This window comes from Mytilus edulis, chromosome 10 (assembly GCF_963676685.1).
Source record: "Mytilus edulis chromosome 10, xbMytEdul2.2, whole genome shotgun sequence".
Lineage (NCBI taxonomy): Eukaryota > Metazoa > Mollusca > Bivalvia > Mytilida > Mytilidae > Mytilus > Mytilus edulis.
The window spans coordinates 60,688,235-60,702,622 of NC_092353.1; the positions used below are offsets into that span (position 1 = coordinate 60,688,235).

Here is a 14,388-nt window from a genome sequence, read left to right on the forward strand (position 1 = left end):
TGACGGGATTTTACAATGACAAAATTCTTAATGTTCTGTTAAAACCTTTACAAAACATATTAAAATACAACTTCGAAGATCTTCGTATCTATAAATCTATCAAATCCGAATGTAACTAGTGTATGCATCAACCTAAACCAAACTTCCCGTCTCCACTTCTTAATTTCTGAATCCGAAGCCCCCATTCTGCTATACTGGGATGCTCCGCCTATTCTAAACAATTTTAAATGAATGCGGTCTTTAACGCCACAAAATAAAGGGGGTTTCTTAAGTATAGAAATAAACTGAAAACGAGTCAATGAAGACCAATTAAAATGTTAAAACAAGGGTTTGTCAGAAACAGGGTACTAGTATATTATTCCCCAAGAGACACGCAACAGCTCACAGGACAAAGATTTGCTTCCCTTTGAGGAATAACCAAAGTCGTTGAAGTACCTCTCTCATCAGCTTTCGAACTGCAAATCTTCAAATGCAATTCATATTTATTATTTGAAAATTTCAATGACAGATTATCAAAGAAAATTGCTGGGCTCCGATATATGTACTCGTATCGGCCGTGATCTCACCTATTCTAAATAAAGCAAAAAATGCAAGACTAAATGCAGAAGCGAACAGACAAGATTCATGATAGGAGCAAACGAATGGTAGTGATCGTAAAATTTTGTGCAAAATTTGTAAAGTAACAGGAGCGCGAATACCTGATAATTTGGGACTCTTCCTTCGAACTCCCTCTGACATTTAGAAACTATGAAAGTACATGTAATGTCAGTTATTATTAATACCTAAAATTTATGATTTATGGCTAATCCCGGATAAGTATCATGTATGTATTGATTGTAGATGATGTTAATCCAGAATACGATAAGTAAGCTATAAAACATGTGAACCCAACAATTTGTATAGGCCATGATATATTTAAGTCATATTCCTTGCTGATTGATAATTCGAGGAGGGATGAGAATTATTGCTCATGACTACAGACGATTACTGATTGACATTCTCCGTCACCACGCACAAAACCCACAATCCCTGATCAATGACTCCCCAGGAAGATGATGGAAAGCGCTCTTTTTTAAGTCGGTACTGATCATCGTACACGGCCCAACCATGATTGGTACCCCTAGACGACGCTAATCGAATGCTTTGCATATATATATTTCAAATACTTTTGGGCTTTCATAGGCCATTTTTCTAATAGAATTGCCATATAAATCATAAAGACCGAAGATGCGATTACAGGGTTTTTTCACCTCAGAGAACACATAATTACCGCAAGAGACATGAAAACACTCGATAATCGATTTATTTCAAGGTGCAACGTATACCACGCGTATTATAAGCGAATAAGGAACGAATAAGTAACAGGGTATCAGTGTAGCGCTGAAACGGGTACATATGCGCTAATAGGTTTTTTTCACCTCAGAGAACACATTATTACCGCAAGAGGCATGAAAACACTCGATAATCGATTTATTTCAAGGTGCAACGTATACCACGCGTATTATAAGCGAATAAGGAACGAATAAGTAACAGGGTATCAGTGTAGCGCTGAAACGGGTACGTATGCGCTTATGGTTTTTTTTTCACCTCAGAGAACAGATTATTACCGCCAGAGACATGAAAAAAAATGATAATCGATTTATTTCAAGGTGCAACGTTTGCCACGCGTATAAAAAGTGAATAAGGAACGAATAAGTAACAGGGTATCAGCGTAGCGGTGAAACGGGTACATATGCGCTAATAGGTTTTTTTCACCTCATAGAACACATAATTACCGCCAGAGACATGAAAACATTCGATAATCGATTTATTTCAAGGTGCAACGTATACCACGCGTATTATAAGCGAATAAGTAACAGGGTATCAGTCGAGCGCTGAAACGGGTACATATGTTCTATTAGGGTTATTTCACCTCTAAGAACCGACAGTTACCACCAGAGACACAAAAATATTTCTTTTTTAAAGTGCAACACATAACACACGTTCTATAAGCGAATAAGGAACGAATAAGTAACAGGGTATCAGTGTAGCGCTGAAACGGGTACATATGCACTAATAGGGTTTTTTCAACTCAGAGAACATATAATTACCGCCAGAGATATGAAAACAATTGATTATTGATTTATTTCAAGGTGCAACATATACCACGCGTATTATAAGCGAATACAGAACGAATAAGTAACAGGGTATCAGTCGGGTACATATGTTCTATTAGGGTTATTTCACCTCTAAGAACCGACAGTTACCACCAGAGACACGAAAATATTTCTTTTTAAAAATGGAACGTATATATAAAACACACGTTTTATAAGCCAATAAGGAACGAATAAGTAACAGGATAACAGTGTAGCGCTGAAACGGGTACATATGCGCTAATAGGGTTTTTTTTCCCTCTTAGAACACATAGGTACCACCAGAGACAAGAAAACAATTGAAAATCATTTTCTAAAAGGTGCAACGTATAACAAACGAATAAGTAACAGGGTAACAGTCGAGTGCTGAAACGGGTACATACGCGCTTAGAGGGTTAAATAACCACTTAGAACCCAAATTTACCACCAGTGACAAGAAAACAATTGAAAATATTTTTTTTTAAATGTGCAAAGTATTACACACGTATTATACGCGAATCAGGAACGAATAAGTAACAGGGTATCAGTCGAGCGCTGAAACTGCTACATACGCGCTAATAGGTTTTTTTCACCTCAGAGAACACATTATTACCGCAAGAGGCATGAAAACACTCGATAATCGATTTATTTCAAGGTGCAACGTATACCACGCGTATTATAAGCGAATAAGGAACGAATAAGTAACAGGGTATCAGTGTAGCGCTGAAACGGGTACGTATGCGCTTATGGGTTTTTTTTCACCTCAGAGAACAGATTATTACCGCCAGAGACATGAAAAAAAATGATAATCGATTTATTTCAAGGTGCAACGTTTGCCACGCGTATAAAAAGTGAATAAGGAACGAATAAGTAACAGGGTATCAGCGTAGCGGTGAAACGGGTACATATGCGCTAATAGGTTTTTTTCACCTCATAGAACACATAATTACCGCCAGAGACATGAAAACATTCGATAATCGATTTATTTCAAGGTGCAACGTATACCACGCGTATTATAAGCGAATAAGTAACAGGGTATCAGTCGAGCGCTGAAACGGGTACATATGTTCTATTAGGGTTATTTCACCTCTAAGAACCGACAGTTACCACCAGAGACACAAAAATATTTCTTTTTTAAAGTGCAACACATAACACACGTTCTATAAGCGAATAAGGAACGAATAAGTAACAGGGTATCAGTGTAGCGCTGAAACGGGTACATATGCACTAATAGGGTTTTTTCAACTCAGAGAACATATAATTACCGCCAGAGATATGAAAACAATTGATTATTGATTTATTTCAAGGTGCAACATATACCACGCGTATTATAAGCGAATACAGAACGAATAAGTAACAGGGTATCAGTCGGGTACATATGTTCTATTAGGGTTATTTCACCTCTAAGAACCGACAGTTACCACCAGAGACACGAAAATATTTCTTTTTAAAAATGGAACGTATATATAAAACACACGTTTTATAAGCCAATAAGGAACGAATAAGTAACAGGATAACAGTGTAGCGCTGAAACGGGTACATATGCGCTAATAGGGTTTTTTTTCCCTCTTAGAACACATAGGTACCACCAGAGACAAGAAAACAATTGAAAATCATTTTCTAAAAGGTGCAACGTATAACAAACGAATAAGTAACAGGGTAACAGTCGAGTGCTGAAACGGGTACATACGCGCTTAGAGGGTTAAATAACCACTTAGAACCCAAATTTACCACCAGTGACAAGAAAACAATTGAAAATATTTTTTTTTAAATGTGCAAAGTATTACACACGTATTATACGCGAATCAGGAACGAATAAGTAACAGGGTATCAGTCGAGCGCTGAAACTGCTACATACGCGCTAATAGGTTTTTTTCACCTCAGAGAACACATTATTACCGCAAGAGGCATGAAAACACTCGATAATCGATTTATTTCAAGGTGCAACGTATACCACGCGTATTATAAGCGAATAAGGAACGAATAAGTAACAGGGTATCAGTGTAGCGCTGAAACGGGTACGTATGCGCTTATGGGTTTTTTTTCACCTCAGAGAACAGATTATTACCGCCAGAGACATGAAAAAAAATGATAATCGATTTATTTCAAGGTGCAACGTTTGCCACGCGTATAAAAAGTGAATAAGGAACGAATAAGTAACAGGGTATCAGCGTAGCGGTGAAACGGGTACATATGCGCTAATAGGTTTTTTTCACCTCATAGAACACATAATTACCGCCAGAGACATGAAAACATTCGATAATCGATTTATTTCAAGGTGCAACGTATACCACGCGTATTATAAGCGAATAAGTAACAGGGTATCAGTCGAGCGCTGAAACGGGTACATATGTTCTATTAGGGTTATTTCACCTCTAAGAACCGACAGTTACCACCAGAGACACAAAAATATTTCTTTTTTAAAGTGCAACACATAACACACGTTCTATAAGCGAATAAGGAACGAATAAGTAACAGGGTATCAGTGTAGCGCTGAAACGGGTACATATGCACTAATAGGGTTTTTTCAACTCAGAGAACATATAATTACCGCCAGAGATATGAAAACAATTGATTATTGATTTATTTCAAGGTGCAACATATACCACGCGTATTATAAGCGAATACAGAACGAATAAGTAACAGGGTATCAGTCGGGTACATATGTTCTATTAGGGTTATTTCACCTCTAAGAACCGACAGTTACCACCAGAGACACGAAAATATTTCTTTTTAAAAATGGAACGTATATATAAAACACACGTTTTATAAGCCAATAAGGAACGAATAAGTAACAGGATAACAGTGTAGCGCTGAAACGGGTACATATGCGCTAATAGGGTTTTTTTTCCCTCTTAGAACACATAGGTACCACCAGAGACAAGAAAACAATTGAAAATCATTTTCTAAAAGGTGCAACGTATAACAAACGAATAAGTAACAGGGTAACAGTCGAGTGCTGAAACGGGTACATACGCGCTTAGAGGGTTAAATAACCACTTAGAACCCAAATTTACCACCAGTGACAAGAAAACAATTGAAAATATTTTTTTTTAAATGTGCAAAGTATTACACACGTATTATACGCGAATCAGGAACGAATAAGTAACAGGGTATCAGTCGAGCGCTGAAACTGCTACATACGCGCTGATAGGGTTATATCACCTCTTAGAAACGCAATCTACCACTACTGAGAAACAGAAAAACAATTTAAAATCCTTTTTTAAAAGATGCAACGTATACCACGCGTATTAAAAACGATTAAGGAACGAATAAGTTACAGGGTATAAACCGAGCGCAAGAACGGGTACATACGCGCTAATAGGGTGATTTCATCTCTAAGAACACATAGTTACCGCCAGAGACAAGAACACAATTGAAAATCATTTTCTAAAAGGTGCAACGTATAATACGCGTGTTATAAACAAGGTATTAGTCAAGCTCCGAAACGATGTACACCCCGCTAACATGTTTTATAGCTGACCATGCGGTATGGGCTTTGCTTATTGTTGAAGGCCGTATCGTGACCTGTAGTTGTTAATTTCTGTGTCATTTTGGTCTATTGTGGGGAGTTGTCTCATTGGCGATCATACCACATCTTCATTTTTATACAAGCGCTAAAAGGTGAGTTCACCTCTTCGAACCAAGAACCAGATCTTCAAACATACGAATATAAAACATTTAAAAGGTAGAACGCAAAAAAATCAAATAAGAAACAAATAAGTATCGGACATAAAGCAACAGGATCGGTTGAGCACAAACACTTACAAATAGGTCATAAAAAGTTCATTTTACCTCAACAAATTTAGAACTATAACTAGTAACGAATAGGTAACGAATAGGTAATAAGGAATAAGTAACGAATAGGTATCAAATAGGGAATAAGGAATAAGTAACGAATAAGGAATAGGGAATAAGTAACGAATAAGTAACGAATATGTAGGGAATAGGGAATAATTAAGCAACGAACAAGTAACGAATAAGGAATAGGGAATAAGTAACCAACTTGATGTCCATGGTTTATGCTTATCCCCCTTTTTATATGCTGGTGCGACTCTAGCGTGTTTCCAGTCGTTAGGAATGCCTCATGATACAAACTTTCAGTCGGTCACATGTCCAATGCCCTTGACCTCATTTTCGTGGTTCAGTGACTACTTGAAAAAAAAGTTCAGATTTTTTGTAATGTTAAATTCTCTCTTCTTTCAAGTAATAGGATAATTATATTTGGTATGTGCGTACCGTGCTATGTCCTCATGCCCGTCAGACAGTTTTCATGGCACCTCGACCTCATTTCATGGATCAGTGAACAAAGTTAGGTTTTGGTGATCAAGTCCATATCTCAGATACTATAAGCAGTAGGTCTAGTATATTCGGTGTATGGAAGGACTGATAGGTGTACATATCCAACTGGCAGGTGTCATCTGACCTTGGCCTCATTTTCATGGTTCAGTGGTTATAGTTAAGTTTTTGTGTTTTGGTCTGTTTTTCTTATACTATATGCAATAGGTCTACTATATTTGGTGTATGCAATGATTGTAAGGTGTAGATTCTACATGTCTAGCTGACAGGTATCATCTGACCATGACCTCATTTTCATGGTTCAGTGGTCAAAGTTAAGTTTTTGAGTTTTGGTCCTTTTTCTTAAACTATATATGCATTAGTTCAACTATATTTGGTGTATGGAAATATTTTATAATCTATATGTCAGTCGCGCATATTGTATTCGACCTTGACCTCATTTTGACGGTTCATTGCAAAGTGCGTAAAGTATTTGTGTTTTGGTCTGTTTTTGTAAATTATAAGCAATAGATCAACTTTATTTGTTGTATGGAAGAATTGTTAGCTGTACATGTCTGCCTAGCATGGTTCATCTGACCTTGACCTCATTTTCATGGTTCATTGATCAATATTTTTTTTTCTTGGTTAATGTTGAGTTTATGTGACAGTTATAATAAAGCTTTATATTTAGGACTATCAACATGATATCAATTATAAGTAAAGAAGGCGAGACATTTCAGCGTGTGCACTCTTGTTATTAGTTGTTATTGGCTTTGAACCAGCTGTCCAGTTATAATAAAGCTTTATATTTAGGACTATCAACATGATATCAATGATAAGTAAAGAAGGCGAGACATTTCAGCGTGTGCACTCTTGTTATTAGTTGTTATTGGCTTTGAACCAGCTGTCCAGTTATAATAAAGCTTTATATTTAGGACTATCAACATGATATCAATGATTAGTAAAGAAGGCGAGACATTTCAGCGTGTGCACTCTTGTTATTAGTTGTTATTGACTTTGAACCAGCTGTCCATAACTGCAAATATAAGTCTCAGATCTGTACTTTGTGTTTTTGTTGTTGTGAGGGATGTGTCACGTAAGTGTTAAACATTTGTGTGCTTCGCATCGATCTGATGAGTTTAATAAGACCTTTTAGAATAATTCTTAACCCCGCCACATTTTTAATGTGCCTGTCCAAAGTCAGTAGCTGGTATTTTAGTGGTTAATTGTCGTTGGTTCGTGTCTGATATTTGATTTACGTATATAGATTTGTGGTAATTCATCAGCTTGCCTCTCTCGAACCATCATGAAAGAGGCCTAATTTTCTAGATTTTAAAATAAGCTCGGGATATAAAATCGGTACTTATTCAAATATATTGAGTGTCATCTCTCAGACTGTATGTCTGATCGATCGTTATTGGGAGTGCTGTGTATTTCTTCGTATTTCATGGATTCATATGAATTCCAAAACATGATATTCATAAAATCGCACAGGTGGATGTCTTGGTAGAAGCTGGAATTACTCATCTTTTCGGGGCACATATTTCGTCCTACTTGTTATCTTAATTTTTGGCTGTCGGAATAAATGGGCTGTCGGAATATTGGGCTGTCGGAATAATGGTTGTCAGACTAATGGGATGTCCCCCCCCCCCCCCCCCACTCACCCCCTGGTTACAGACTTATTTTCTGTATATTTGTATGACACTGATTTTATTGCACAACATATGTTCTATGTATTAATTTTCACAAATTTGCTCAGGATGAAAAGGTCAAAAGTCAAATGTATGAAATATCTGGGAGAATCATAACCACCATAAACCTTACAGAACCAACAAACAACTAACATAGGTATAGACAAAAAAAAACAAAATAAAATTCAGTCCAGACAAAAAAACACTTGATAATATTATAACAGATGACAAAAACACTAAATCATAAATATTTTTATTGTTGACTTTCTGAAACAATTTGATTTAAAATTCCTTGAATTTTCCACACAGCATGCGCAAACAGAGGAAAAGGGTCTGTCAAATGAAGTAATGTCTCGTCAAGTCTTTCATTTATCTTGTCCACGAAATCTGATGACATCATTAAACTATGTTCTCTATGCTTGTGAAAAATATTTTCAAGAATTTTGAAAACGTTGTATAAATTCCAGTATTTCAAAAGATCAATATCTTCTTTCTTTTGTTGTACATTTCGTAGGTGATTTGAAAATTCTTCAATTACTGTTAGTGTCATTTTTACTATTCTTTCAAATAATTTGACATGACAAAAGGACGTAACAAGTGTCACTAGACATTCTGCTTCCTCCTGAAAAAATACAAATAATTAGACCTTTTTATGATACATTATGTTAAAATATATTTATCATTATTATAAACAATGACCATAAAATAAATAACATAGTAGGAACTTCATAAGCTTGTAATTCAGTGGTTGTTGTTTTTTGCTGTGTAACACGCTTTTCGTTCATTTTCTTTTACATTATTGCGAACCCAATTGAACCTTTCCATAGATTCACCTGATAGTTACCTGTCCATTTAAACTTTTGGCAGTTCTATTGTCCCATTGAACAAATACAACAGGTATTGTTCTCTGTATAGTTTATTCACTCAGACCTTTAAATTTCTTCTAAGAGAAATCTATCACTCATTGCTTAATCTACCAGAGTAAAAAGTTTATTAGCAGTTAATTTTTTACTCAGTGGTCACTTGTGAAGAGCTGTCTCATTGGTAATCATACCACATCTTTTTATTCGACCACAAAAATTGAAAAAAATTTGGTCGTATATTGGTATCACGTCGGCGTCAGCGTCGTCGGAAGATGGATGGTTTCTGGATAATAACTTTAGTATAAGTAAATAGAATTCAATACAATTTTAACATAAGGTTTATAACCACTAAAGGAAGTTTGGGATTGATTTTTCGGGTTTTGGTCCCAACAGTTTTGGAACAAGGGGCCCAAAAAGGGTCAAAATAAGTATTTTTCTAGATTCGAGACAATAACTTGTGTGTAAGTGTATGGATCTTTCACAAGGTTCCATTTCAAAAAAGGAAGGTTGGAATTGATTTGGGGGTAATGGTCCAAACTGTTTAGGAATTAGGGGCCAAAAAGGGGCCAAAAACAATACTTTTCTAATACTTTGAATAAATTGCTTATTTCTTGACCAATTTCAATGGGGTTTTATTCTTGAATTCTTGGCGATCTTAAATATGCTGAATCTAACAGTGTTTTAAGTTTTTGGAATATGGTCCCCGTTTTTAAATTAGTCCACATGAGGTCCAAAGGGTCAAAAATTAAATTTTGTTTTCATAAAAAATTGAATTATTGAGGTTCTTTGATAAGCGAAATCTAACCATGTATTTAGATTTTTAATTTTTGGTCCTATTTTCAAATTGGTCTACATTAATTTCCAAAGGGGCCAAAATTAAACTTAGTTTGATTTTAACAAAAATTGATTTCTTGGGGTTCATTGATATGCTGAATCTAAACATGTATTTAGATTTTTGATTCTGGGCCCAGTTTTCAAGTTGGTCCTAATTGGGGTCCAAAACTCTTTGGATTTTTTTATATTCTGAATCAATCCATGGCCATGTATTTAGATTTGGATATTGGACCATAATAGGTAAATTTATTTATTTTAAATTCATTAGAGCACATTCATTCTGTGTCAGAAACCTATGCTGTGTCAACTATTTAATCACAATCAAAATTCAGAGCTGTATCAAGCTTGAATGTTGTGTCCATACTTGCCCCAACTGTAATCAGGGTTCAACCTCTGCGGTCGTATAAAGCTGCACCCTGCAGAGCATCTGTGTTTTTTTTATATTGCATGCTTTTTGTGTGTAAAATGAGTTCATGCATTTAATTTACATGTAATTTTCCTTTCACTTGTTGTAATCATGCATTCAACATCTTCATAAACAACAGATTGTTAAGGAAAATGTTTTAGTAACTACTGAGCAGCTATGAATATTTCAATATTTTTAAAGTATCTAAACTGTTTGTAAATTATATATTACTTACCATACTTTCATGTTCTTTAAACAGCATTATATTCAGTATACACATCACAATATCTATAATACAGTCAACAACTTGTACCAAGTCAACAATCTTTTCTGAGTCCAACACTCCCATAATAACCTGCACATTTTTCTGGATTGACGATAGAGGAATATTAGCCTCATTTTCAATACAGTATTTAACCATGGTCAAACTGTTCTTGAGTGTTGTATAAGTAACTGAGGTTAATTGAGGTGTTCTGGTGATCGATTGTAGGTTCAAAATGCTCTGTAAAAAGGCAGTGTTTTGAATTAGTTTGCTGTTGTCTGTTGTGGATTGTACTGTACATGTAGTCGTCCCAGATGATGGCGGTGTCAGGCATTGTGGTTCTTCTGCTTGTACTGAAACAAATTATAAGATAAAAATATATAAATCTATAAATGAGGGGATAAAAAACTATCTTTGACTGTGATACTATTAGTAAAAAGAATAAAAATGAAATAGAACAATTTTTTTTTATCATGTTGTACTAAAATTTTCATTTGATCAAATTTAGATATACCAATAATTAAATTTTTTAAAGCTTTAACAAACAAAAAAAACCTTTGTGAGCACACACCCCACAAAACAAAGCTCTTTTTCTGGTGTTTTTTTTCCATACCTAAGTCTTTGAGGATGAGTTATACAGACCTATAATTTGTAATTTTGGATGTTTTTAAATTTGTATAAAACATTCTAGTTTAAATCCATTGATTCCAAACCAACTGAGCAATATTAAACTTTAATTTCATTAGTTGCATTTTAAGATTTTTTTATTGCTAAGTATGAAAGTTATTGATTACAAAAAATATGTCATTGATTTCATGAAATTGATTTTTGACTTATGTTTGTATACTTTAAACTGTAAAAATTTCATAACATCCAGTTTTATCATCACATCCATGTGACAATTACTCCACATGGATTTTGATAAATTGAAAATCAATTATATTAAACCATTTTGAAACTAGGCCTCATGAATAAGATAAACAAAAGATATAGAAATTACAACTATTATGTCACCTATATGTATGATGTATCTATATACATGCATATCAAAAGCTATTACAACTTTACCTGTTAATTGAAACTAGTGCTTGTGATGAGATAAGTTAAAGCTTATGTGAAAAAAAACCATCACCTGAAATATGCAAAATATTTGGTGTTCAGGAAGTTTTTGAGTATCAATTGTTCCCTACAGAGCTCCTCTTAATGATCAACATGATATAAACTCAAAATGTCATTCATAATACACTTTACAAATAAATTAGCCAAATTTATATATGTAAATTTTTAAATTGACAAATACCTGTGTTTCTCAAAGGTAAAAATGCATTTTGTCCAAGTGTAGACTGTAGAACTAATTGCTGTCGCAGCTGAAGGATTTCATTTTCTGCTGATTTCAGTTTATCCTGGCATTCTTGCTGTTTCTGTAAATAGTTCTGACAAAGTTGTTCTGTGTATTCTTTAGCAGTCAAGCCTTCTGGTTTACTTCTTATACAGGCCATTGCTATTGCCATTTTCATGGTTTTTATATAGGTTTCATCTAATAAATTAAAAGAAATCTTCTTTTGATTATGAACCAAATACTTTATCGGTATGTCATCTTTATGAACATTATAATTTATTAAAAACACTTGTTTGGAGAGTGTCAAGTTATCTGCATGCAATATTTAATTTCATCCTATTATAGTACCAGCCCTCGAGCTTCAACCTTAACTTTTGAGTCCACAATTTGATTCTGTTGCCAGTGTTGGCTTGTAGAGAAGAAATATATAATATTCAATCCTGAAATCAATTTTACAAGCCAATGATGTAGCCTTGTAGTTAAGCGTGAAGATTTTAAAACTGAAAGTTGCACATATACCATGTATACCTTAAATAGAAAATGACTGTCTTTCAAATAGAACTGCTTGCACTCTTTATTATGACTTGAAGTCGACTTCAATGAACCTTATTTTCTTATTATAGTGGAGTTAAATTTTTAGAATAAGATAAGTTTCCAAATGGAAAAATTTACAAAACCATGCAAGTATTTTCGGCTTGTCACGTTAGTGAATTATCACAGATGTGCATGTTAATATAATATTCCTATTCATATGAATTGTTTGTGAATGCATAAGATCATAAAATGAAATTTACCAGTTTCAGTTGTTGCCATTTTCATTTATAAAGTTGAAAGGCGGGATGGATTTGAAAAAGTTATCCGGAAATTTCGAGTTATCTCCCATTTCGTAACAGGTGTGCTGTACAAGTGTAAGTCCATCACCGATTTTCAAAAGTTAGAGAATAGAAGACACACGTTGGCGTGTTTCTCAATCCCACCAGTTTGGACTGTGCAAGGCAATCATTTTTTTTATAAATAATAAATAAATATAAGCTATACATAAGCTAAGCTGCTTTATTTAGAGTCAAACTGCATAGTATACAAACAAGGAAACATAAGCTCTAAATGAGCTTTTAAACGACATAATACTGATCTTTGATTAATATTGTCTTTGAACAAAATATTGACTATAACTTAATAGCCTTACACCCTGAAACATCATGTATAATCAGGGCCTTTTACACATAATAGACCCCCTTATATATTATACGTCTAGTTCTAGATATAATACATTTTTATTGTTAATGGTTAATCATATACATGTTGTAAATAAAAAATACCCTGAAAAACAACTCCACCGTCAGCACTAGAGATATATTTCAACTAACAAACACAAAACCCCAAACAAATCGCGGCAAGTTAAACAAATGGGCGGATTTATAAACTGGTTTGTTTTGTTTTTGTTATTTGTTTGGTCAGTTCTTTTGGTTTTTTTTGGGGGGAAGGAGGGGGGTCTCCTCCTTCCCATTTTATCTCAGTCAATGGATTTTTACAGGCTGGCCTGACATATATAGATAACAAAAAGAAGATGTGGTATGATAGTCAATGAGATGGCAACTCTCCACAAGAGACCAATTCAAATGACACAGAAATTAACCTCTTTAGGTCACCGTACGGCCTTCAACAGTGAGCAAAGCCCAACCCACATAGTCAGCTATAAAAGGCCTCGAAATGACAAATGTATCAAAACAATTCGAATAAGAAAATTAAGGGCCTTATTTATGCACAAAAAATGAATAAAAAACAAACGACATCCACTGAATTACAGGCTTCTTGTCTTGGGACATGCACATATATACAGAATGGCGGGGTTAAAAATATATGTTAGCGGGATCCCAATCCTTCCCCTAACCTGGAACAGTGGTGTAACAGTACAACATATGAACGAATTATAAAAATCAGTTGAAAAAGGCTGAACTCATCAGAAGGATTCAAATAGAAATACATCTTACAAAAACACAGAGTGGGCGCATGTTTTTGAACAAGCCTTGTTCAAGACCAGAGACATATATGATATATCATAACCGTCAGTAGATATAAGAAGATGTGGTATGAGTTCTAATGAGACAACTCTCGTAAAAGACTCCATCCAAGTAACAATTTATAAAAGTAAATCATTATATGATAATTAAGGTACGGCCTTCAACACCGAGCTTTAGCTTACACCGTACAGCAAACTTTAAAGCCCCCCCCCCCAAATTACTACTGTAAAACCATTCCAAGCCTGTAATATGACCTTTGTTGTCTTTGGTTATTTATTTGTTGCTAAATAAGAAATCAGCAGTTGTATGGCACATCATCTACTAGTTTTCTTCATCATAGATTCGATACGGCAAAATTGCAAAATTTACGGTACACGATTTTGCAATTCCTCCGAACATAAAATTTAATTTTTCTAAATTTCTAGAACAACGATTGGACAGCATCATAACTAATTATAACCTTTTTGATATCAGTAAGTCTAGGAAGCATGTATGTAAGTATTAAATCAATTTTACCTAATCAAAATTATTCGATTGTTTCTTTATAGTCAAAAACTAATACTGTGTCATGACAGTTTTATTT

General features: G+C 34.6%; 1 protein-coding gene across 1 annotated transcript; it reads right to left on the reverse strand.

Moving 5' to 3' along the window:
• Positions 1–8,320: 8,320 nt before the first annotated feature.
• On the reverse strand, positions 8,321–12,638 carry LOC139491613 (meiosis-specific protein MEI4-like). Its single transcript, XM_071279380.1, has 4 exons — positions 12,579–12,638; positions 11,746–11,982; positions 10,419–10,798; positions 8,321–8,702 (listed from the first exon to the last, which is right to left on the reverse strand). Exons 1-4 carry the CDS (start codon positions 12,601–12,603, stop codon positions 8,334–8,336), a joined length of 1,011 nt encoding a protein of 336 aa, XP_071135481.1. The 5' UTR covers positions 12,604–12,638; the 3' UTR covers positions 8,321–8,333.
• Positions 12,639–14,388: the final 1,750 nt, after the last annotated feature.